This window comes from Camellia sinensis, chromosome 10, assembly GCF_055761805.1.
Source record: "Camellia sinensis isolate YWXY chromosome 10, ASM5576180v1, whole genome shotgun sequence".
Lineage (NCBI taxonomy): Eukaryota > Viridiplantae > Streptophyta > Magnoliopsida > Ericales > Theaceae > Camellia > Camellia sinensis.
The window spans coordinates 106,848,518-106,875,653 of record NC_138970.1 but is presented as its reverse complement, the minus strand read 5'-3'; the positions used below and the strand labels follow the sequence as shown (position 1 = coordinate 106,875,653).

General features: G+C 35.9%; 2 protein-coding genes and 1 long non-coding RNA gene across 26 annotated transcripts; all 3 read right to left on the bottom strand.

Annotated features, from left to right (window-relative positions):
* Positions 1-796: 796 nt before the first annotated feature.
* On the bottom strand, positions 797-4,491 carry LOC145801260 (uncharacterized). Its single transcript, XR_014342460.1, has 2 exons — positions 2,101-4,491; positions 797-1,124 (listed from the first exon to the last, which is right to left on the bottom strand). It is a non-coding gene; the product is annotated as an uncharacterized LOC145801260 (long non-coding RNA).
* A 785-nt stretch (positions 4,492-5,276) lies between these two features.
* LOC114293435 (glutamate-1-semialdehyde 2,1-aminomutase, chloroplastic-like) lies at positions 5,277-17,524 on the bottom strand. 24 transcript variants are annotated; one of them, XM_082892035.1, is made up of 8 exons: positions 17,393-17,523; positions 16,294-16,410; positions 16,076-16,125; positions 14,998-15,074; positions 14,520-14,865; positions 7,439-7,612; positions 5,858-6,947; positions 5,277-5,500 (listed from the first exon to the last, which is right to left on the bottom strand). In XM_082892035.1, exons 5-7 carry the CDS (start codon positions 14,709-14,711, stop codon positions 5,880-5,882), a joined length of 1,434 nt encoding a protein of 477 aa, XP_082748161.1. In that variant the 5' UTR covers positions 14,712-14,865; positions 14,998-15,074; positions 16,076-16,125; positions 16,294-16,410; positions 17,393-17,523; the 3' UTR covers positions 5,277-5,500; positions 5,858-5,879. The 24 variants fall into 24 exon arrangements, with proteins under 24 accessions (XP_082748161.1, XP_082748169.1, XP_082748162.1 ...); XM_082892043.1 differs by having other exon boundaries at positions 16,076-16,159; positions 17,140-17,496; XM_082892036.1 differs by having other exon boundaries at positions 17,140-17,496.
* A 6,631-nt stretch (positions 17,525-24,155) lies between these two features.
* LOC145801259 (uncharacterized) lies at positions 24,156-26,977 on the bottom strand. Its single transcript, XM_082892023.1, has 3 exons — positions 25,049-26,977; positions 24,746-24,910; positions 24,156-24,645 (listed from the first exon to the last, which is right to left on the bottom strand). Exons 1-2 carry the CDS (start codon positions 25,620-25,622, stop codon positions 24,813-24,815), a joined length of 672 nt encoding a protein of 223 aa, XP_082748149.1. The 5' UTR covers positions 25,623-26,977; the 3' UTR covers positions 24,156-24,645; positions 24,746-24,812.
* Positions 26,978-27,136: the final 159 nt, after the last annotated feature.

The window sequence follows — 27,136 nt, the reverse complement described above, 5'->3', positions numbered from 1 at the left end:
GCCGAGCATCTCAAACGTCTTCACCATTTGTTCGAGCCATTCATCCGTTTTCAAAGGCTCTTTAGGATAGCCCAAAAACTTATCCGAGTTCAATCGAAAAAACTCTCGCTTTAAAAAAGTTGGCCCCATCTTAGCAACATGAGCCTGGACTTGATTCTCAGCTCTGATAATGTCTATGGATTCCTGCAATGATCCGGCCATTTTGCGGGCTAAGATGCCCTTGGCCTGTTGACCAACTGGTTCGGTCACATTAGCCTGACCAACTCCCTCCTCTTGTGCCGGAATATCATCCGATGTCGGCACCTCCTGTCGTCTAGGCCTACCACCATGACCACGTCCTAAAATCCTAATAAAGGTGACGAAAAAGATTAGCACATTTACAAATGTGTCGTAACTAACTCACTTGCGTCCTAATGCAGTGGACAACAGTAATTCACTCCACATAAGCACGTAGTTACATAAACACATATGAATTTCCTTCCTAGATAATTACTGTCCCGTGACGTTGCCAGAGCTCCAATTAGAAACAACAATGATCAAGTGCTCTTCTAATAGGACTTTTAGAAACCCATAGACTCAATCAATATCTTAGGAATTAAATCACATACCCATATAATCACATAAACATTTTATCAGATAGAATTACAAATATACAAACATCTCTGTCAAGTGAGTTAAACCCATTGTGAAAAGAATCATTTCCCACGTACCCAAAGTATTCAAACCCAGTACGCTCTGATACCAAGTGATAATGCCCCGAAATAATTATAATAAATCATCCACTACGATAAGTAAATAACAATGCAAATCAAAGTATAATATCCTTCCATTACATATGATTTAGTTGTACAAAAGGGTGACACATGCAAATATACATTCATAAGTCTTAATCCTGAATCTACAGCATGTGTCAACAACAAATATGTGAAATAGAAGTTAAACAGATAATAAAAATGCCCTGAAGGCTACAACTTTCCAAGACTATACTTGGTTACATCAAAATGGATTTAAATCCAATACATATAAAGCCCTAGGCTTGTACAAAATAATAACAAATAAACAAAATGAAGCTTTTGCTTCAACCCTCCCAAGATACTGCCTTGGCGGAGGCATCTCACCAACACCTGAAAATAATTTTTCCATATAGGGTGAGCCAAAACCTAGTAGAAATGATCCAACACAATAGATGAATCTTAACAAATATATAAGGGTGAAATGCACATGCAATACCCATATCAAAACGTTTTACATTTCTTTCCCAAAACCATGTCACGCTCAGTTTATATCTCAATTCTCAAGTCATGCCTTTTACAATAGAAAACAAGGGGGAAATCTCAACTGGTACAACCTTTCACGAATATTTTGTCCGCGGGAAACTATCAAACGGCACCCATGTAAACGTAGTCCATACAAGCACTACTATTTTCATTTTACGGATATTTCGTCCACGGGAATTGGCTCCCATGTATACGTGTGTTTTTCGAGACTTTCACCTTGGACACACAAGCTAACTAAATTTGGTGATACACACCTCTTTTCTACTTTCTCCCATTTTTTCTCAAAATCATATACATTTGCAATGTATTAAATGAGCAACAATGTTCAATGTACATGGATGAGAAATTAGTTTCAATTTACCTAATCCTCATGCAATTTCTACAACAATCATAGTTGTCCTCCACCGATAGCCCAAAACAGATATTTCTAAACTAATATAAAATCTCCAATACATATAAACTTTCCAAAATTCAAGATGTGAGCGATAATACATATTCAACTCCACCATCCATATCAATATCCATCCAATTTCACATTTTCAATATCAATTTCATTTATTTATACAAAATAAATATTTGAGACATTTAGGGCAAAACCCCTTTTTTCTTCCAAAATTCACTCCGAGTACCAAATCAACAATTCTAACACAACTCAACCTCATTTCCAATCCCACAACCATTTTCAATACATCCAATTGAAAACCCCTCTTTTGATTTTAAACCAAAACCCTAGGTTTATTCAAAATCCTCCAAAATCACAAGATTGTTTTATAAAAAGAAATAGCTAAGTTAAAAATCATAAAAAGATATAGAGAATTCATACCTCATAGCTAGAAGACCAAGGAGAGAATGGAGAAATCTCAAGAAAGCCGAAATCAAACTTTGTTCGGGTGAAAACAAAGCTCTAAGTGAACTCTATCATTTTCTCAAAGGAAGTAGGGTGGAGAAATCAATGGATCCAAGTGTTTTAGAAGAGAGAATGTGAGTTTTAGAGAGAGAATGTCTCAACTTAGGGTTTTTAGAAAGTTTAGAGAGAGAAATTTGAAAAAGCGATGTAAAATAGCCTTTTTACGAACTGATATATGCGCAGCTCGCTCAAGTGCAAGACTTGCTGCTCGAGCGACCAGATATAATAAGTTGTTCGGCTCGAGCACAAAATACACACTCCCAGTAGTTTTGCAGACAGAGGTCGTCGCTCGAGTGCAAGAAGCTTCGCTTGAACAAAGAATACAAACTCCCAGTATTTTTTGCAAACCTGCAAAAGTATTGGAGTTCCACAAAGATCGCTCAAGCGCAAGAAACTTCGTCTGAGCGAAGGGACAAAAATTTGGGCAACAAAAGTTCAAAAAATAAGTTACCAACCAATTTCAAAAACAACCACCACAACCCAAAAGCCAAACTTAAAGAAGTATAAGTAAAAACAAGACATGAATAACTATAAAATACAACGAAACTTGAATTCAACACATACAACGGGTCGGGTCTGAACCAGAAACACTATAGTTGTATATGTATTTTTTGATTAGGGTTTCAGTGAGTGTGACAATGTTATGGAATGGCTAAGAGTATCTTCACTTAAACCTTCAAAATTTGGTATGTCAATTTTTTTTGAAGACTTAGGTAACAATTTGACATAGGCTACCCGATATATCAAATCTATTTTTATATTATTTTTAAAATTTAAAATCTTTTTAAAAAATTAAAAATTAAAAATTAAAAAAAAAATCATCAAGGGGTCTTCATGTCAAAATTAGCATGAAGGAGTGATATCAAAAGTCATATTAGTTTTTGACACACTGGGTGAAATTGATATTTTCATTTCAAATGATTGATGCTTGCAAAGATTTCAATTGCCCCATTCCAGATGATTGATGCTTGCAAAGATTTCAATTGCCCCATTCATTCTTCTCACTTAAAAACAATAAATAATTTGTACACAAAAAAAAAAAAAGAAAAAAAAAAAAGGAAAGGGAAAAGAACAAGGAAAAAGAAAATTTTCAAATCAGTTTAAAAGCTAAAAAATAATTACAAATTAATTATAAATTTTATCAATATTAATAATTAAAGTTGTAAACTTTTCTATATATGTGTACTGATTTTTTCAACTTACATATGATGGGTTAAAAAATAATTACAAATTAATAGTAAACTTTATCAATATTAATAATTCAAATTGTAAACTTTTTCATATATATGTAATAATTTTCTCAACTTACATAAAATGGATAAATTTTCCCCCTAAAAAAAAAATACATTAAAGAAAACTAAAATAAAATAATTTAATATGTGATTCGAGTTTATTTTTAGTTTCAAATTGCTTGTGCTTGCTTAAAATAGAAACATTCAATTTCTATGCAATTTTTTGAGCACGTGACTTTTTTTGAAAAAAAAAATTCAACTTAACTTATCGAAGAATTGAGTAGTTATTAAATAATTATTGTCCTATTCTAATTTTAGATGCCGAATGTCAATTTTAAATCTTAGTAAATTTGTAGAATTATTTTACTTTCTAAATTAAAAGTAACCCTAAGAATAAACAATGCATGCCAATGAAATGCTTACCTTTTTTTAATCTTTTTACTAAGTCAATAAAATGTTTTTTTTTTCACACGACTATTTTTTTTTTTTTTATTACAAAAAAAGTTAGTCCACTAAAGGGTATCTACATATTCTTAGTTAATTATATTTCTTTACTCTTACATTATTGTATTTCTTTCTTATCAAATTCTAATATTAATGTCAAATTTATTTTTTTGTTACATTTAAAAAATAATCTACTTTCCGACTTAGGGCTGGTTTGGCATAGACTATATAATCCATCTTTTTATCTTTTTATCTTTTTTCTATCACATCACCTCTCTACTTTTCTACACATCTTTTCGTAAAAAGACAAAAAGTACACTTTTTTAGGACACCCGAAACCAACCCTTAAAAACAATCTTATCATAGACCATTTACTAACTTGGCTTCACAAAATAATTTATCACACATTTTATTTTTTATTTTTTAAAATTTAAAATGAGGCCACCAATAAAACATGGTGTTCTTGTCACAAACTCTTTCTTTACTCTTGTATTTCGAGTTCTAACCCTATCCCTTCTCTTATGAAATGAACATCTACATTGAAATCTTGATCATATTATGTAGAAGAACAAAAGTGAAAAGTACATAGAATCTATATTTTGATCTAACATGAATCTTGTAACAAAAAAAACTATGAGGTCATTGTACACATTCAATTTTAATTTTAATTTTTTTTTTTTTTTTTTTTTTTTTTGGTGCCAATTTATTGTTAATATGCATCATTTATTTTCCACACCCTTTCTTTTGGCCTGGCCAAAAACTGGAACCTCTTTCCATAGTAATCAAATAAATAAATCAAATATTATAATCAAGCTATAAAAATAAATAAATTTTACGAACTTCTCTTATTTTTTGATGTGGCACTTATCATGTCATTGAATTCAATGGGTTTTATTTCATTTTTCAAAATTCATTACTGTACGGCATATCAGTAGTATGAAAAGTATTTTTAATATTTTTTATAAGAAAAATAATTTAATTAAAGAATAGATTTTATTGTTGAAAAAGTGAATAGCTTTTAGTAAGTGTAATGCTCGGGTTTGAGTCCGTCGTTGTCTAGTGCTTATTGAAAAAATAAATCCCTTCCGTGCGTGTGCAGCTCGTGAAGGGAAGAAAAAAAGACCTTCCCTTGAGATTGTTCCCAGCTTCACAGTTTGGCACAAGTCTAACAAGATTCAACCACCAAGCTTCAATCAATTGGTGTCACCATGCATTCAAATGTCAATCAAAGATCACCAAGTCTCGGCAATCAATTGGTCACCATTCGCGTGTCAATCAAAGGTCACCAAGTCTCCGGCATCCTAGGGTCAAAGGCAGCAAAATTGTCGGAGATCTTAATCTCATTGCATCTCTGTAGCTGACCTTGTCAATATAATGTACCAACCACACATAGCAAACATTGAATTGGGCAAAATCTCACTCAATGCTAACAGGCCATTCAATTTATAGTGGGTGATTTTCAGATGTCATCTGTTAATCCATAAGCAGTCCAATGCTAGGTATAATGGCATCTGTTAATCCACTAGTAGGCTTTGTCTACCCAACATCAAGAGTAAATAAATTTTAGGTATAATGGCAACACGACGTGACGGTATGCCCAACACGCTGATCCTGTTGATCACTTCATGCACAACCACCACCTGCAATTATGATTAAAAAAAATGAAGAAAACATGGCTTATAATTAATACAATCACAAGAAATATATCTGTAACAAGCCTAAGATAACCAAGAAAAACCCAAGGAGAAAGATATATGTAACATTTTTATGTTTATCAATAAGCACCCAACTGTGATCCCAACTTCAAGATTCAGTAAGCAAAGATAAAGGAAAAGGAAAATATAGATGAAATTACAACATTTTTTTAATAGCAAATGATACATTCCACAATGAATATCAAATTGTTTCGAGTTAAATTACAAACAATTTTTCAATCAATGAAAAACCTAGAAGAAGAAGAAAAAAAAAGTGCCAATTGCCTACAAAAAAAGACAAACCTTGATGTGGGGGAGACTGGCTTTAAACTTGCCGGAAAACCTTTTCCGCCGCTTCTATCGTCCGTTTGATATCCTCTGAGGTATGAGCTAAGCTAGTAAACCCGGCCTCAAACTGTGAAGGCGCAAAGTAAACGCCTTCCTCGAGCATGCCTCTGTAAAACTTCGCAAACTTTGCAGTGTCACTCTTCTTCGCATCCTCAAAGTCATAAACTGGCCCTTCTGTGAAGAAAAACCCAAACATCCCGCTTATATAACTGCCACAAAATGCATGCCCGGCTTTCTTCCCAGCATCAACAATGCCTTGGACGAGCTCACTTGTGATCTTATTTAAGTACTCATAACTTCCTGGCTCTTTCAACCGCTTAAGAGTGTGAATTCCTGCAGCCATTGCCAATGGGTTTCCACTTAGAGTCCCGGCTTGGTACATGGGTCCCGCTGGTGCAACCATCTCCATAATCTCTCTCCTTCCTCCGTATGCACCGACCGGCAAGCCACCACCGATGATCTTCCCAAGAGTGGTTAAATCGGGAGTTACTCCAAAATATTCCTGAGCTCCACCATAAGACAAGCGAAACCCGGTCATAACTTCATCAAATATCAGAAGAGCGTCATTTTCTTTGGTGATTTTTTGGAGATCCTCAAGGAAACCAGGTTTAGGAGCGATGAAGCCTGAGTTCCCAACAACGGGCTCAAGTATAACCGCGGCGATCTCTCCCTTGTTCTCGTCGAATAGATTTTTAACAGTTGAGATATCATTGAAAGGGGATGTTAGGGTTTCGTAGGTGGCTCCTTTGGGAACACCGGGCGAGTCGGGGAGCCCTAGGGTGGCAACCCCACTGCCTGCCTTTACCAGAAATGGATCTGCATGGCCATGGTAGCAACCCTCAAACTTGATGATCTTCTCACGACGAGTGAAAGCACGAGCCAAGCGGATAACACCCATGCATGCTTCTGTGCCCGAGTTGACAAACCGGACCATTTCTATACTTGGAACAGCTGAGATGACCATCTCTGCCAGATCATTTTCTAGAAGACATGGAGCACCAAAGCTTGTTCCCTTCTTCATTGTTTCAGCCAAAGCTGCAAGTACCTGCAAGGTAAAAATTTGTCCAAGAAGATTTGTATTTAAAGTCATAACACTGTGTAATTCACATCAATTGTTTGTGAGAACTCCAAGACATTCTCTTTTCTCTTTTTTTTTTTCCTCTGTAGGGAAAACAACTGCTAACTTGGCCAACCCTGTTTCTGATGAAGGGATTTTCCAATCAATAAAAATGAAAAGCTTTCTCCATTGAAATCATATCCTTAAGGTGTGACAAAAGGTGTAATTATAGCAATTAATGATCTTATTTAAGAGGGTGTTCCCTTTGTCAAATGGTAAGTCTAAAGTGTCGTTGTAAAATGCGCCAACTTTTATGGAAGAAATCATAAAAACTGTTAACAAAGACACCAAATCCCTTTCACTGAAGAAATGGATTTGTGATACTTCCATTGTTGGATATCCACATTGCCTCTAGATGAACGTTATCTTAGATTTTCAAATGCCAAAATTAAATCAGGGAATAGCAGTAGGAATAGAACCTCATCATCTGCGTGACCAATGATGGCTGGCCCCCACGAACCAACATAATCGATATACTCATTGCCATCTATGTCCCACATTTTAGAGCCCTTAACAGAATCCATAATAATAGGTTGTCCGCCAACTGATTTGAAAGCACGTACAGGAGAATTTACACCTCCGGGCATCAATTCCTGTCAGTATTAAATGAGTTGGTAAGATATTTGAAATAAATACTTCCATTTGACCTCAGTAAAAGATAAGACTAGAATATAAGAAGAAAATATAATAAGCTAAGACGCATGGAAACTTTTAAGAATGTGATCTGTCAATATCAACACTAATACTCATCAGACCCTCCCAACACCGACACGTGCGGATACGCATTCAAATATGTCCTATAAGTTTATAATTATTTTTTAGAATTGGACACTAGGGGGACAAATGTCCAACCATCACAATTTTGAAGGAAAAACTTGGAAGCCAATAATTAAAATTCAGAGTGTGGATTCAAGCCTATTAATCCTTCCTCCTTTAGAATTTTTTATTTTAGGATCTTGAAAGCCTAAAACTTCCATTTTATTTATGAATAGAGCCTTCTAAAATAGATTTTAGAACATTTAACAATAAAAAAAATAAAATTGATATTGCTTTTGTGTACATGTGTAAAAATATATATATTTATTTCTTGTCTTGTCGTCTCTGTCATGCCGTGACTAGATTTTCAAAAATTGTTGCTTCAATGTGTCTATATCATGTCGTATTCATGTTGAGAGTCCATATTTGTGGTTCATAGATAATAAGAGGTTCAATCTAGAAACAATTCTAAACACAAACCTAACTCGAAGGCTTATTAGTGCGGACCATCAAAGATCGGAGTGCATAATCATGTAATCTAGTTCCGTCTACCTAAAAATCTGTTCTCAAACATAACATTGCATTCACTCCATTCTGACTTTGAACAAGTTCGTTTCAGGCCCACTCGATGTCCCTTCCACTAACAATAACTCTTCACTTTTTCTTAACCTCAAATTTGACAACGAAAGCCTTATTTTTTCAATTTGATATAACTCACATTATTTTAATAAACTCACCTCACTCTGAAAACAAGGTTGAATTTAAACACAAATCTAGAGACAAACCTAACTAGAAGGCTTTGTTACAATCAGTATGGACCCTTTGGAGGTGTAGCTGCATAATCATGTTAATCTAACGAACAACATGTTCTCAAATAGGATATTTCAATCCATTATAACTTCAACAATGTCCCTTTCAGCCTGTTTGATCTAGTCCCAGCCACTTAATAACTCGCATTTGATAAAGGAGCCCATTTTTTGTTTCATAACTTGCTTTGGATTAAGGAACCCCCTTCACTATTCAGTCTTTAGTAACAGATATAGGATGATTAGTTCTTTAATACACATGGTTAATTTAGCTCCAGTAGACTGAAAACCAAGTTACGCTTTTAAAAATGTTGAACCTAAATATGAGTGGTAGACTTCCTCAGCAGAAAAATTCCCAAAAGCAGCCCAACAAACTAACATGACTACTAGCTAGGTAAGAGGGGTTTATACAACTGATGAAAGCAAATTAAATGTAAATTAGTTTCTTGGAAACTTGTCAAACTCTTCACTGATATGGACCCTAAAAGATATATTTTCATTTTGTCTTACTCAAGAATATGCAAATGATACATTTACATGGATTATTATTGTCTTACATATTAAAAAGTTATTACTTCCTTTACCGGTTAACGCTTTATGATATGTCACTATATACAAGTAATGTCATGTATTCTACTGTTATGTTATAGCACATACTTCTAGTCAGTATATTTTTTTGCAAAATTACTGTGTTAGATGGCGATATCTGTTTCTATGGTATGTTTGTATATGCTGAAAATAAACATGTTTTGAGGGCTCCTCTATTTAAAGACATCCTTGATGTCTCTACCCTTTTTTCCTCTGCTCCTCTTGTGTGTCTTGGGGATTTTAATGCTACTAGATATCCCTCTGAAAAAGCTGGTGGTTCCCCTTCCTGGTCTGGTACCAAAGAGGAATTTAATTAGTGTATTCTCTGTGCTGAGCTCACTGACCTTTCTCATACTGGGCTGCCATTTCACTTGGGCCAATAAGAGAGGGGATGGTGCTTTTATTGCCTCAAAACTGGACAGAGTTCTTGTTAATGAGGCTTGGATTACTAAATTCCAGAATTCTTATGCTAATTTTCTGCCTTCGGGTACTTCTGACCATTCACCTAGTGTTGTTGAGCCCCAAGCTAAGGGCTTTCTGAAACCTTTTAAATGCTTTGATTTCCAGTGTGATCATGAGGAGTTTCTTCCTAGTGTTTCTGGGGTGTGGTGTAAATTTATTAGGGGCTCTCCTATGTTCAGAATTAGCCAAAAGTTAAAGACTTTTAAACCCATTTTGAAGGCTATCAATAAAAAGGAATATAGTGAGATCTCTACAAGGGTTGTCCTTGCCAAATCTACTCTTCACAGTGCCCAGCTGAAGCTTGACAAGGACCCTTTGAATACTGCCTGGCAAAATCTGGAGAGGGATGCTTTTAGTAAATATGTGGACTTGTGTAAAGTAGAGGAGGGTTTGGCGCATCAGAAATCTAGAATCCAGTGGCTTGGACTTGGGGATAGAAACACTCAATTCTTTTTTAAGTCTGTTAAGGGCAATGTCAATAGGAATAGAATCAATAGTGTGACTCTTGGTTCTGGGGATAAGTTGGGGATGTGAATACTGCTTTTGTTAATAATTTTTCAGATCTATTTGGCACATCTTTTAATGATGGTTATCATGGGTTGGAGAGGGTGCAAGCTCTTGTGGATAGGACTGTTACTCCTCTCTAGTCTGAGATGTTAGCTAGGGAGGTTACTGACCAGGAGATTAAGGATACTTTCTGGTCCCTTAACGCTAATAAGGTTCCTGGCTCTGATGGTTACCCTCCTAGCTTCTTTAGAAAAGCTTGGAATGTGGTTGGTAAGGATGTGGTGGCTGCTATTAAATCTTTCTTCACTTCTGGGGAGCTTCTCCTGGAAATTAACAACACCATCATTCCTTTGATGCCTAAAGTCCCTAACCCTTCAAAAGTGGGGGATTATAGGCCTATATTGTGTTGTAATACGATCTATAAGTGTATTGCTAAAATCATAGCTAATAGACTTAAGTTGGTCCTCCTTGATCTTGTTGACCCTGTCCAATCTGCCTTTGTCCAGGGGAGGAGAATTTCAGATAATATCTTCTTATCCCAAGAATTGATGAGAGGTTGCCATAAGAGTTCATCTACTCCTAGATGCACCATGAAAGTGGATATTATGAAAGCCTATGATAATGTTAGATGGGAGTTTATGATTGATGTTCTGAAAGCTATGGGGTTTCCCCCATCTTTTATCCACTGGATTCAAGCTCGTATGACCAGGAGACTTTAAAGGGGCTAGGGGGCTTAGACAAGGGGACCCTATGTCCCCTTACCTTTTTGTTTTAGCCATGAAAATTCTTTCTAGAATTTTGAATGAGAAGGCCTCCCTCCCTAATTTTAAATTCCATTGGAGGTGTAAGAAGACTAAGATTGTGAACCTTTGTTTTGCAGATGATCTTATGATTTTCTGTAAAGGAGATACCTTCACTGTCCAAGCTATTAAGAATGGCCTTGATGAGTTTTAAGCTATGTCTGGGCTCTCTCCTAGCCCTAATAAAAGTCATATTTTTTTCCCTGGGTATGAGAGTAAGTTAAGGGATGAGATTATGGGTATTTTGAAGTTTCTCGAGGGTTTTCTTCCTGTTAGATACCTTGGGTTCCACTCATTTCTACCAAACTTAGGGTTGTTGACTGTCAGCAACTTGTTGAGAGAATTACTAAGAGAATTAAGAATTGGACTAACAAATGTCTTTCTTATGCCGGGAGGTTACAGTTGATCTAGTCTATACTCTTTTCTATGCAAGTCTATTGGTCTTCTCTCTTTATCCTTCCCAAAAAGGTTGTGAAAGAGATTGAGGGCCTGTTTAGGTCTTTTCTTTGGTCTGGTTGTAAGCTTAAGAACCATGGGGCTAAGGTCTCTTGGGAGAAAATTTGTTCCCCTAAGAAGGAGGGTGGTCTGGGCCTTAAATCTATGGAGGTTTAGAATAAGGCTGCTATTGCTAAACTTATTTGGTTCCTGTTTTCGAGGGGTGAGCAGGTTATGTGGTGTCAATGGTTCAAATCTTACCTGTTAAAAAAGGTAGAAACTTTTGGAAGGTCAAAATCTCATCTGATTCATCCTAGGTTTGGAGGAAAATTTTGGGTCTCAGACCTATTATTATCCTTACATGAAGTATGTTGTTGGGGATGGCATAAGCATATTTCTCTGGTTCGATAATCGGCATCTCCTTGGTTCGTTATAGGCTAAGTTTGGGAAGAGTATCCTGTATGCCACTGCTTTAAATGGAGAGTCTAGAGTGAGTAGGATTGTTTTTAATCTGTCTTGGAGATGGCCTTCTTCCCTCACTGTTGATATTTTGTAATCTGATCCAATCGAATCCTTTTCTTCTAAAGACTAGTCCTGATAAGCTTATTTGGACTCCTTCTCCTAATGGTCTATTCTCTATAAAATTTGCTTGGAATACTTGGAGAATTTCTTTTGATAAGGTCTATTGGTCTGATTTGTTATGGAATGCCATCAATATTTCAAAATCTAGCTTTATTACTTGGTTGGCTATTCAAAACAGGTTGAATACTGGGGGGATAGGCTGAAACTGCTTGGCATTGCCCCTGTTGCTACTTGTCCTTTATGTCATTATCACTTGGAAGATCATTCCCACTTGATTTTTAACTGTCCTTTCTCTAAGAAAGTTTGGCTGTAAATTAAAACAAAAATCAATGTAGGCCTGTGCTGAATTGGTCTAATCTAGTGGCCCATATTGCCAAATCTGTTAGGGGTAAGCCTCTGGGTCCCATTATCTCTAGGCTTGCATTCACCTGTTCTGTTTATCTTATTTGGCTTGAGAGGAACAATAGAGTTTTTACAAAAGAGAAAATCCCTAAATAAGCGGTTGCTTTGAATATTTTTAACATGGTCAGGTTTAGAGTATTGTCACTCAAAAACCTGAAGAGGAATCCAGATGATGCATAGTTCTTGTCTACTTGGAGATTGCCAACCTCCATTCAGGTTCCCACTTTAAGAAATCTGTGTAAACTAATATCTCTTGCAAGTGTTCCTAGTTGCTGCTGCAGTGTGCAAGTTTTGAGAAATGTGATGTTTGGAGAATTGTGGGTTGAGTGTGGTGAGATTCCTTAAAGAGGGTTGAGTGGTTGTGAGCTACCAGTAGTTCTAATCTTTTAATTGGTTTTTCCTAATTGTGTGGTTTCCAGGTTGTCAATTTGGCCTCTTCTTAGGGAAAGTGGGTTGAGTATCTGTGAGCATGTAAATAGGATGTTGAGGGAGTGGTGGTAAGTGGTAGGTTAAGTAAAATTGCAGTACCACATTTTTTCCTAACTGGTTGTTTTTGCAGGTTTCTATCTGTGCTGGTACCTTGTTAGGGAATTTGTTGTTGAGGGCCTAGTGATGTGAGGATACATTTTTGGATTGGTTTCTATATTGCTACTATACCTGTTATCTTTGTTGAGATTGGTTGTATTTTGAGGGTTGAGTGTATTAGCTCTATATATTAAGTGTGACTTGTTGCAAGTTATTTTCTTTTACCTTCAGATTGGTTCTAAGTTTGGGTGCTAGTATCTTTGTATGGTATTCTCAGGTTATTTTAAGTGTTTATACCTGGTCTAGAAGAGGCAACCTGGAGGATCTGGCTACAGCTAGGGGCCATTCTCCATGGAATTCCCTCTTGGACAGCCTTAGTTTGAACACTGAAGTAGTTGTTATGGCGGTTGTCAAGTGGACCAGGTTGCATCTTGCGCCCGTTCCAGCAACAGTTCTAGACTTGCTAAATCCCTCTGGCTGCACCCGTTCCAACAACAGTCCTAGACTTGCTAAATCCCTCTGGCAGGTAGTTCATGCTGTGGAGAAGTTGGTGATCAATCAGTTTGGCATGTGTTTTGTTGATATTATGAGGGCCAGGCTGCAAGCATGCGCTAGTCCTCGTATTGGTGTTTCCAAAATGGTCAAATGATGTCTTATTTCGTTATACATTTGTGTTCCAGCTAACTTTCTCCAACAGGAGGTTTTTTTCTTTAGCTTTGTTTTGGTATGCATATTATGTTGTATGTAGGATGTATATTGGTATGTTTATATTCAAATTGGACATCATATTGTGCTTACCCCTTGCAGGCTGTGCTTGGGGACCCAGAGTGCTGTCTTGTTAGAGTGTTGGCTCTAACTGTTTTGTATGCTGCTGAGTCTGGTGATGCAGAAGTAGTATCTACTTCTGCTTTTCGCTATTGCTGTGGAGTCTATGATGCTCAGGTGATTAACCCTTTGCTGTTGGATATGTGTTACTGCCCAGGATTCCTGCTGCCACTGTTTGGTATAGCGTGCTGGTGGTATTCTGCTGTTCAAGTCCCCTATCCTCTGTGGACATGGCTCTTGAAAAAATATGTTGTTGCCATTGACTACACTTTTTGGTATATTGTTGTCTATTATTATGTAGTGGTGTCGTCTTGTTTAGTGGTTTGTTTTTTGGTGTTAGTTTTCTTGTTGTTTTGGTTTAGCTCTGGTAGCGTTGTATAGTTGTGGTAGGGCCTGGGGAAACAAAAATACGTCAAAGTGAACTACTCAATCCCCATTTTTAGATTCGAGGGAGTAGTTGTCTCTTGGAAACAAAAATACGTCAAAGTGAACTACTCAATGATTTGCAGCCGCATTCGCATCCACATCCACAAACGACAAATCAGCATACATTTGATAGGTTTCTCAATACTCTAAAATGACTAGACCAAAAACACATTTTTTTTCACTCTGTTTGGATCGTGAGATGATAAAATAAAGAAAATGATTGGAGTTTCTCACCTAAGTGAGAATATTATAAATATATATATATATATATATGAGTGCGGTTTCTAACAGAAAAATCACAGATTGATCACCTAAAATAGATAGATTAACCAAAATCAATTGAAGCAATTAAAGGTGGAGAAATGAAGATGCGAAAAGGAGTAAACCTTGGCGATGTTGAAAGCTTGTTCAGATTTCTTGAGAGTGAAAGTCTTCTTTTGCTCGTCGACTGAGACGGCCATTTTGATGGAACAACTGCCAGAAGAGCGCGATGATGAAGATGGAGAGGGGGTTGAATTGGGTCTCTGAGCGAGTTTCGAAGACCACGATAGCCCTAGACCAGCCACACCTGCTGCCATTGCTTCTCTCTCTCTCTCTCTCTCTCTCTCTTAGTTTCTCTCTCGCTTTATCTCTCTCTCTCTCTCTGAGTCTCTGTCTCTGAGATACGATAAGATAGGGGTGAGCATGGACCGGATTGGGAGAAAACCAAGACCAATCCGTTATCTACGGTTCCTGAAAAATTAAAACCAATCCAATCTATTTAAATTGTAGAACCAATCCGAACCAATCCGTTGAAACACGGATTGGATCGGTTTAAGACCACGGATTTAAATAATTAAATAACAAAAAAAATATAGACATTACATTTTCATTCCAATAACAACATAGCTGCTGAAAACCTGTAAACAATATAATTAAACAACATCCATTCCAATAGCAGCCTGTATAAATAAAGATCATTAGGATTTCTTTTGTTAGGCTTTTTAATTTTGTAAACCAATGGCTAAAAATACTTGTTAGGAAACCATTCACTGAACTGGTTGAGGTCACAATTTTCACCACCAATAAACAAAAATTATAATATATGTTAGTTTTGCACTCAAGACACAAAATGGGTCCCTTTCTTTAGGTGCAAAGCAAACAAAATGGGTCTTTTACCCCATTCTAAGAACAGAATCATTAATCATTAATCAGTAACTACCACCAATCTTAGTAAACAACTAAGATAGATCAATAAATTTCAAGTCCCTATTTTAATTAAAAGCATTCTTATATTTTATTAGTAAGAGATGCACATCCAGAGAAAACTGTGTTAGGATGTAATGTTATAAATGTTGTACACATTTGTGGGTATTATTGTAAATATTCAAATGAGGGTTTTGTCAAATCTTTCCCATATATGAATATACATTCTCAACCCTGTTTGGGTCCTCCAGTATTTTATGGTATTGGAGCCAGAGCCATCTCTCTCTCATATACTTCGTCTCCCTCTTTCTCTCTTACTGATATGGCCATCAGCTCTTTCCACTTTCTTCTTTAACTGTTCATCTCCACAATATTATCAACCATGTATCTGTTAAAATTTGATTAAAAAATATTCTGTTATGGAGAGACCAATTTACATTGATCCTGATTTGCAATGACCCATTTGGCTATATAGATGGCACAATTGTTGCACCCTCAAGAAAGACTGCTGATAAAGAAACTCATAAACAGGTTAATAATCCAAGCTATAAATCATGGGTTCAAATGGATCAAAAAAAAAAAAACAGAAAACTCAGTCTGAGATAAAACAGAACAAAACCAGATAACATGAACAATCACATTTCAGAGTGTGACATAATGAAAACATAAAACATAAACAATCGATCTAAATAAAAACATAATGAAAACATAAAAATAATAAAAATAAAAACAGAAAAAAAAAAAATCTCCTACTTACATTTACCGAATCCATTGTAGATGACATGAAACAATCGATCTATGGATGATCTGGGAACCCATTTCAGAGTGTTAGAGATTAAACCTATTTCAGAGTGTTAGAGAGAGAGAGAGAGGAGCTCACCCAAAGAGGAAGACAAATAAACAAAAATAGTCACCGATCTGAGAGAGAGAGAGATGAGAGATGAGAACACCGAGAGAGAGAGAGAGAGAGCTCACCGACAGGGAGAGACGAGCAGCAGCACACCGATCTGATCTGAGATGGATGAGAGTGTGAGAGAGAACTCAGTCTGAGATGGGAAAGAGAAGAGAGAGAGACACCATCGATATAGAGACCTGAGAAGAGTGAGAGGCGTGAATGAGTGAGGTGAAGCTGCTGGACCTCGATAAGGTTTACATTTTAGTATTTATGTCATATAAGAAATTATATGGTGTGGGAAGGTATATAGTATAAAAATCAATCCCATTTTGTAGCTCGAGTTTTTTGTGGCTCGATTGGCCCGATTTTTGACTTCCTCTGTTTCTTCTCTTCTTCTCCCTCTTCTCTCATTCCCCTATTTCTTCTCTTCTTCTCTCTCTGTCCATCTCTCTGTGTCTCCCTCTATTCAATCACCAAAACCATCAAACCTAAAAATCTGGGAAAGATGGGTTTGAAACCCAAAAACCAAAACCAATCAAAAATCAAAACCTAGAAACCAAAAAAACAAAACCAGACAAATCAAACCCCAAAACCAAAACCAATCCAAAATATATATATATATATGTATATATATATATATAATCTTTAATCTTCATCACTTACCTCCAAATCGGGATTAGGGTCCAAGAAAGACGTAGTAGAAGCAAATAATTTAGCTCCATCTTTTCACAGAAATCCAATTATTTTAGATATATTTGGAAGCAGAGATAGGTATTTTGAATTCAATGGGCATGAGATTAGGGTCCAAGAAAGACGCAGTAGAAGCAAATAATTTAGCTCCATCTTTTCACAGAAATCTAATTATTTTAGATATATTTGGAAGCAGAGATAGGTATTTTGAATTCAATGGGCATGAGATTACTAACCTGAGTGTTAATAAAACTTGTTAACTTGTAGATTCGCATTGACAGTAGAGATTGACAACAAAGGTGCACAAATCTCAAATAAAGGTTTATTTCAAAACCAAACAAATCAAAACCCAAAAATCAAAACCAATCAAAAACTAAAACCAGACAAATCAAACCCACAACCACAAACTAAAACAAATAAATCAAGAAATGAACAAATCAATGAAAATGGAGAGTTCAAGGGAGAGAATGACTCCACCCCTCCACCCACCGTCGCCGCCATCATCTTCTCTGCGAGCAAACCCATCGTGACCCTCCTCTTCCCCCTCCTTCTCTCTTCCCCCTCCTTCTCTCGTTCTTCTGTCTGTTTGAGAGAGTAAACAGGGAGGGGAAAAAAAAAAAAAAAAACTACCGAAAACGACGTCGTTTTAGGTAGTTGAGCCATTCGGGCCAACAATGTTTCGAGCTACGAAACATTATTCTATAAAAATATAGATTATTTCTAGATGGTCCGGATCGGTTCCAATCCGGAACCGATCCGTGGCCTACGGATTTTGAAATTCTCAATCCGGAATCGAACTACGGATTCAAAAAACCAATCCAAACTTATCGGATTGGACTAGACCGAATCGGATTATGAATTTTACGGATTCCTTGCTCAGCCCTACGATAAGATATGATAAAATTGGATCGGAAATTTTCCTCTTATTTCTTGTTTCACGAATTTACCCACAGATTTGAAAAAACAAAAGACAAAAATTCACACACATCTTTATTTACCTTTTTATTTTATTTTTTTAAAATCACTTCTGAAATTTAAGAACCAAATATATAATTTATAAATATTTTTTTAAAATTTTAAAATAATTTTAGATTTCTAAATTCAACTTGATAAGACCAATTGAAAAATTTTAAATTTTAAAAAAATTTAAATTGCGTTTGCTAGAGTTTTCTAATTATGATTTGAGAGTAGAAGTTGTATTTTGAGTTTGTGAGTTTTGGTATTATAATTTGAGTGTGAAAATTTTGTTTGGTAAAAGAGTTTTAAATTGAGTGAGAAATTTTTAATGTGACATTTGATATTTGATACAAAAACTTACAACTCATAACCAAACATACAACTCAAAATTTTATTAAAACATATAAAAAAAATTTAAAAATTTGAAAATTATTTTTTTCGAATATATAAAAATTAAAATATGTCAATTGCAAAAAAAAAATTGTATTGTTCCAGTCAACCTGAGTCAACCGGCCGGACGACCGGAGACTGGTTAGGCCAAATTTATAAAAAAAATTTGAAAATCGCGCCTCACACACAGAGTTTTTTGCAGAGTTGTGAAAAATTAATTTCAAAGCTCTATCCAAACATCATATTGGAACGAGGGTAGAATCAACGAATCAACGTTTAGAAATCGTTCCAAACACAACCTTAGATACTCATGCCATAAATCTATTTTTTTAATCTTTAAAGTCATTAAACTTGGAATCTAATCTTTTTGAATCAAAAGGACACAATTTGTTTAAAAGAACACTATTTATTAAAATCAAATCAACTTATCTCTTGAATTGACCTTATTTGTCAAACTTTTAAAATTTACCAAACTATCTATTGAAATGTGACGCTTGTTACTCATTCAACCCTCTATTTATTAATTATTATATATTTTTCTACTTCACCACTACCATCTGTTGTTGTCGATGACTTTTTCAACGCTATTTACTTGCTTGGTTGTGTTTTTTCAAAAACACTTTTCAAAAAATTATACTTTCTTGGTTTCCGTATTTTTTTGTTTTTATCTAATTTTTTTAATAGCTTAAGCAATTTTTTTTACTTTTTAGACATACCTAACATAAATATACCTAAAAAGTAAAAAAATTGTGAAAAAAACTTTTTAAAAATTCACTAAATACCAAAAATACAAAAAAAAAATACGAGAATTCAGTACATTTTTTATATTTTTATGTATTTATTAAAATTTTAAAATATTTTTTCATAAATTTTTTACTTTTTAGATACATCTAAGTAAAGTGCATCTAAAAAGGTAAAAAAAAATATTTAAAATTTTAAAAATATTTACTAAAAACAAAAAAATACGAAAATTAAAAAATTGAGTTTTCAAAAAACTTAATTCAAAAAATTCAAACCTTTCCAATATATCCCTATCACCAAATAAAATTTTTTCTTAGATCTAATGCCATATGTATTCTTTAAGACGAACTTTTTCACCGATTTTTTCAGTTTAGAAAAGAGAAAAATGAGCAAAAAAAATAGTGGACTTTCATTACTTATTTTGGCTTTTTTAATTTTTTTAAAGAATTACTTTGGAGATTCATCTCGACAAGAAGGATTGAAAAGTAAAAAATGTTGACATTTATAAATCACTAAAAACATTTTTAAAAACAACAATTGGAAAAAAAGTGGCTTATATAGAACTTTCCAAACCAAGGCGTTAGTGGTCTCATATGACGGCTCCAAGACTGCATCCAACTGTGCTTATCCTATTAAATGGACCTCTAAACTACGGATGCAACGGGCCAAGTCTAAGTTACAGGTCTGACCCGGTCCGACATTAGTTTTAAAAGTTTAATTTTAAGCCCATCTTGAAATTATATTATAATTTCAAAGTCAATTCAATAAATTTATATATTAAAAAATAAAAAACAATGCAATATAATAAAAAATAATTTTTTTAGAGATCAGATATTTGCTAAAAATTGGACTTCTCTCTAGTGCAAAATTTGATTTGGATGGTGCTAAACAAGTTTGCGGGGTCTATCACAGGTCTAATTTGATGATGTGAACTATTCATTTTGTGAAGTGCTTCATGTATGATATTCATGAAAAAAATTAAATCAATCAAATAATCATAACCTCTTTATTTTATCTCACTTGTTTTTAAAAATATAAATGGTCTATTTTCCAAATATGCTTGTTTTCCATTGACCATAAAAAATATTTTCTGTTGACTTATGTCTTCCATTGGAGTTCAGATCCCCTCCTTGAGAATCCTACTTCATCTCCTCCTTGCAACGGCTAAGATCAACCGTTGCAGATCCAACGGTTAAAAAATAAAAAATAAAAAATAAAAAAATATGAAATTTTTTTATTGAAATTTTCCCGCCCGCTGCTATACATACACATAGGTTATACATTTGAGTCACTCTCACTCAGCCTCACACTCATCCTTTCTCCTTCATCAAAGCCAGTCTCACCGGTGACCACTTCCAATAGCAACCTACTCCCGATGGCGACCCCTTAACCCAACCGACCGCTCCAGCTCTCATTTTCTTTGCTTTGCGAACCATAGCTCCACCGCGACCGCGACCATCATATGCATTAGCGAAGAAATTTGTTGAGCAAAAGGTGGGTTCTCAGGTGATAGATGAACCAGGTTTGTCCTCGAAATGCTAAAATTAAAAAATTAGGGTTGTGATGGACAAAATAGATTTGAAATTTCAAAATTAGGGCTTTGATTAGGGATTCCAACAGGCAAAAATTAGGGCTTTGATTTTGGTGTTATTGACTTGATATTTGTAGTGCTATGACCTTCTAGATTACTTCCCATCTCAGATTAGTTCCCATCTCAGATTAGTTTGTTGTGTTTTATTTTCTAGTTTTACCTTCCATCTCAGATTACTTGTCATTTGGATTCTAAGCTTCTAAAAGAAGATGAAACAAAAGAGATAAATATTTGACATGTGGGCAACATGGACATCGACACGATTCCCTATCCCTTTCCTCTAGGAATATGATATTCAAATGCTATGTTCATATATTTGTTTGCTTGTGAAAAGAAAATAACTAACAAAATTGTATTGCTATAAAAATTTTATAATTTAGGATCATCCACATAGATAGATGAAGAAGCAACTTCTGTTATGGACATAACTCTATATTATTTGGTAGAGAGACCTGTGATAAATATTATGGGCATAACTCTATATTATCATAGAAGAAGCAACTTCTGTGATAAATATTTTCTCATGAATGCTGATCCTACTTCAAACACAAGCATAGAACTGCCATATGTGTGTAATTACAAATCATTTAATTAGACCTTGTCTATGAGACTTTACAAATCATTTATTTTCTCATGAATGCTGATCCTGCTTCAAATAGAAGCATAGCACAACACTACAAATTTCTTGTCTATGAGACTTTGGGACTTTGGGGCTTCTACTAGCATGATTTTGACATGTGGGCAACATGGACATTGACATGATTCTCTGTCACTCTCCTCTCGAAATATGATATTCAAATGCTATGTTCATATATTTGTTTTCTTGTGAAAAAAAAAAGAGACTAACATTAACATGATTCTTTGTCCCTCTGCTCTGAAAATTGTATTGTTATAAAATTTTTATAATTTAGGACCATCATCAACATAAGATTACAACCGAGACTGTGCAATTGTGGAAGAATCGCTGCCATATATATTGTAAGAACCAATGAGAATGGAAATCAAGGGCGTTTATTCTTTGTTTGCCCATCAAAATATGTAAGTATGTATTGGAAAATTTAATCCTTTAGTAGTGACAAATTAATTTGTCTTATTTAACTAACTGATTGTCATGCTTTGTAGAGTACCACTGCCCATTGCAATTACTTCGGGTGTGTTTGGTAACGTTTACGTTTTCAGTTTATATTTACAAAAATTTTATAAACTGATTTTTGTTTATTTTTTGTTTATTTTTAGAAAAATATAAACTACAAACGCGTTTGGTAATTGACAAAATGTTTAAAAAAATTTAAAAATATAAAAAAGAGTGACAAATAGCAAGTGGTGGCAAGTGGCGACGGAAGACGGTGGTGGAAAGTGATGACGGTGGGTGGTGGGTGGTGGCGGGTGGGTGGTGGTGGTGGTGGTGGGTGGGTGAGTGGGTGACGGTGGCGGGTGGTGGGTGGTAGCGAGTGGGTAGTGGCGGCGGTGGCGGGTGGTGGGTGATGGTGGCAGGTGGGTGGCGGATGGCGGATGGCGGGGGTGGTGGCGGGTAGTGGTGGTGGGTGGGTGGGTGACGGTGGCGGGTGGTGGGTGTAACAAGTGGGTAGTGGTGGTGGCGGTGGCGGGTGGTGGGTGGCGGTGACAGGTAGGTGGCGGATGGCGGATGGTGGTGGCTGGTAGGTAGCGGGTGGTAGTGGTAGTGGTAGTGGTGGGTGGGTGGGTGGGTGACGGTGGCAGGTGGTGGGTGATGGTGGTAGGTGGCGGGTGGTGGCGAGTGGTGGTTGTGGTGGTGGTGATGAGTGGTGGCGGGTGGTGGTGGGTGGGTGGGTGACGGTGGCGGGTGGTAGGTGGTAGCGAGTGGGTGGCAGGTGGCTGGTGAGTGGTGGTGGCAAGTAGGTGGCGGGTGGTGGTGGCGGGTGGTGGATGGTGGCGGCGGGTGGTGGATGGTGGCGGGTGAATGGCAGGTGGGTGGTGGGTGGTGGTGGTGGTGGTGGTGATGGTAGTGGTGGTGTTAGCAAGTGGTGGATAGTGGTGGCGAGTGGGTGGCAGGTGGCTGGTGAGTGGTGGTGGTGGTGGCGAGGGGTGGATGGTGGTGGCGAGTGGGTGGCAGGTGGGTAGTGGTGGCGGGTGGTGGTAGCAGGTGGCTGGTGAGTGGTGGTGGTGGGGGTGGTGGTGGCGAAAGACGGTGGTGGAAAATTGTGGCGGGTGGTGGCTAGTGTTGGGTGGTAAAAAAAAAAAAAACTGAAAACTCAAAATGGAAACACATTTTTTGTGTTTTTATTTTTTGGCCAAATTTATAAACTGAGACCACTGATTTATAAATCAAAAATTTTACCAAACAAGTTTTTATTTGAGTTTTTTAAATTTTTGTAAACATAAATAGAAAACAGAAAACGTAAGTGTTAGCAAACGACACCTTCAAGTTCGTGGATGAAGATGATGAAGACATTATGTCCAGAATCCGTTCTAACACTAGAGCTTGTGATGCTATAACAGTAGAAGACTTTAACGATGTAAGGACGAGGCTTGATGACATGGAAAATGACTATGGTCGAAGGCTTGAAAGGATAGAAAATAATTTGAAAGCGATGGTGTATTTCATTGTATTTTCTATCATTTTGTACTTTATGCTGTAACTTTTATACTTTATTGCATTTTGGGAAACTGAATGGAAGTTTATACCATTTTGGGTTCTATTGTACTTCATGATGTATCTTATGTTTATGGAATGAATTTTAAAGTTGTACATATAACAGAGCTTACTTTATTATGGAATGAATTTTGGGAAACATTGGTTTCATTATTAGAGCTTACTTCCAAATGCTGTCTTAATTATCGTATCTTAATTATGTATGCAGATTTAAAGTTGAACATATGTATGCAGATTTAAAGTTGAACATATATGTATGCATTTAGATTGAACGTATGTATGCATAAAGTTAAACATATAATAGAGCTCAAGTGATTGAAAATAAAGCATTTAGATGTACCAAGTATAGATCCATCTGGGCCCCAAATGCATCAATAGCATAACCAGGACTGGATTCAGACATCTCTACCTAATTTATGTTATGGAAAATACTGCAATAGATTTAGACATATGTTCATGGAACCAGCAACACTAAAGCACTAAACTGAAATATGTTTAGACATTTATGATTTAGACATATGTTCATGTTAAGGAAACCAGCAACACTAGATAGAGAGATATATGTTCAGACATCCAGACATTTATGATTCAGACTTATGTTCATGTTCATGTTAAGAAAACCAGCAACACTAAGACATATGTTCATGGTACTAGATTCAGACATCTCTACCATTCTTAAGGAAACCTGTTTACTGTGTTCATGGAGAGGCATATGTTCATGGAACCAGCAACACTAAGGTACTAAACTGAAATATCAGCAACACGAAAGCACTAAACTGAAATATCAGAACCAACAAAACTAAAGCACTAAAGCACTAACCAGATAGCAAAACACTAAAGCACTAAACTGAATCAACACTAAAGCACTAAACTGAAATATTCCATACCAGCAACATTCTAGTAGCAGCATACCAGAATCAGCAATATCAGGACCAACATAATAGCAAAATAGAGAACAGATAGCATAACAACACAAAATATTGATCCACTTATAACAGATAGCAGAACATATAACAGCAGCATATTGATCCACTTAAATACAATTTTTTTACTAGCATATGACTTCAATCTGCTCCTTCATTCTTGGAGGTTAACACTTACATAATAAAATAAGAACTTAAGTACATAATAACACAAGTTAAAAAATTGTTTCAGCACTTAAGCAACAATACAAAACTGTTTCAGCAGGAGCACCAATACAAGTTACAAAACAGTTTCAGCACTACATCAGTTTCTTCAGTTTCAACAGCAACACATGGACATCATCAGCACATGGACAGCAAGACACATGGACATTAGCAGCACATGGACAGTAGCATCAGAAACACATGTTTCATCAACACATGGACAGGTCCTGTGTTTTGTTAATGTTTATGAGCTGCTATTGTAGAAATTTGCAGTGCGTTCCACCTATTTGTGTTGGTTGATAGCCTAAGACAAGAAAAAAAAAAAAAATTAACAAAACACAGTAGCAAAGGGGCAAACAATGTACAAAAAATGTAATATCAATTGCCAAAGTTAATGAAATAACCTGACTACACATTGGACCATTTGATTGTTCAAAATATCGAAATCCAATGTCATATCTAGATGAACCTTCACCTACTAACTGGAATGTTGGTTGACCATAATAGCTCTGAGGCATTGAATTTGGCACACAATTTGGCACTACATACATATTTTACAAATTGTTTGCCTACAACAAGGACATCATTATATTAGGGTTGACAATAAGTCACAGAGTGTTATATTATATCGACAACAAAATAATAAAATTTGAAACTAACACTCATATGATATGTGGGATATATCAATGAAGGGGGTATTGAATTACCACTCATTGCAACAGATGGATTAAGCGGATGAAGAGGAGGAACATGTTGATGACTATAAACATCTCCTCCAACAGATAATGGTGAAGGTCTAACTGTTGGACCTACAGTAGATTGTGAAGTAGCTAAGGTATTAGCACGGGCTTTTTTTCTCGAGTTTGCTACCAATGCTGCTTCGAATCCACCTTTTACTCTCCTTCTGCCCTTAGTAGTTGCTACCTTTTTCCTCAAGCCTCTTGGTTGCACAACATGATTGTCATCTTCGCAATCCACTTCAACGCTTTGGGTTTCATCCTCATTACGTACTTCATTTTCAACAGCAAAATGAGCACTTAAATTGCATTCAACATTTCCACCTAATGTAGTGAGTTGAGCAATTGCCAAATCATAGGTTTCTTCAATTTTAGCAGCTCTACATGTTATTGCTCTAAAAACGGTCATCAATGTCTTATACTGCAAGGCTTGTTGGAATTTTACATCAACTTGAATGTCATTCCCCGTAATGTCCTTCACAGTTTCAGCTCTTGCTTGTTTGGTCCACCTCTTTGCAATGTATTTTGAAGGAACCTCTTTCATCTTCAATATGTCTCTTAAGAACACAAAATTCTTTCCCTTTCATACTTTGTACAACTACAACCCAAAGAGCCATCCCTCTCAATCTTTACCTTCCTTGCATGTTTCCTCCCAACATCAACAACTGTGAAGATGGTACTAGCCTGGCCATATTCAATTGCTTCTATGTTCGATTCAATGGATCGAAAGTACTCATTTTGGAATTCCTCAAAATCTTTTTTTGTACATATTACCCATTTGAATTAACATTCTTATAAACGCTTTCACCTTTGGCAACCTTTGGCACAAAGCATATCCTGCTTCTAACTCCTTGTATTGCTTCTCATAAAGTACCCTTTCAAAAGGCATGAAGAATTCATTTAAATTAAAATCAGAACGAATGTAATCGTTCAAAAAAGCATTAAAAGATTCACTAAGTTGTGTGGTGCTCATTCCCGCAGCCCATGTTAATCTAACATATGGCCAGCCCCATTTTTCTTTCACCGCAAAGGCCAATTTCAACTAATTGTTATCATGCGCATCATATTTATCAAGCATTTCAGCCCGCTCTAACTTCTATTGATTTTCATCTTCAATGTCAAACATGAATTTATTTAACACACCCTTTGCCCCCTTATCTTGGAACAAACAATTAACATGTTTTAATGCATTTTGCATCAAATGCCAAGTACACAATTGGTGACTCGTGTCAGGCATAACAATGGGTATGGCTTTAGCCATTGCAGCATCTTGATCTGTAAACAAAGTTTTTGGTGCCTTTCTTGACATAGCCTCTAGAAAATTTTGAAACAACTATACAAACGATTCGACGGTCTCATCATACAACATGGTTGCACCAAATATGTAACAACCCCGACCCATGATTAACATTAATCCATGGTTAATTATGTCTAATTAGTAATTAAGGAGAAATTCTGAATTAATTTGCATATGTGCATTGCATCATTTTGTGTCTATATATGTTCAATGTAGGAAGATCTGTTCGTGTTTTAGCTTCGGATTGTGAATTGAAGGCCCTATCGGCATCTGATACAGAAATTAATTTGATTTATGAGTTATTTGGAATTTTTAGAACCTTATGGTAGGTTTAATTAAAATTCAATTTGGAACGATTAAATTAGATTAATTTAATGTCCACTTATTTGGCCTTAATCAATTACACCTTGTCCAAGCCTAATTAAGGCACTAATGGGCTTCCTTGTGCACCCATACACTCCCATTTCACTCCTTTGTTGATACAAACGTGAGGGAGAGAGAGAGTGAAGGAAGAAAATTGGCACTAGTAATATATTTAACTCTGATGTATCATTATTTTTTATTTTTTTTGACTTCTAACTTTAGAAAAATCCTGTTTTTATTTGTTAATATATTGTTTGATGTTCCCGATTTTTGAAGCGTCGCTTACTTATATATGTACAACCTTGAGCATTCATGATCATATTTATCTATAGATTGTTAATGATTAGAACCATTGTAGATCCCTACTGGACCTTTGTTTTCATCCCTGTTGTTGAACA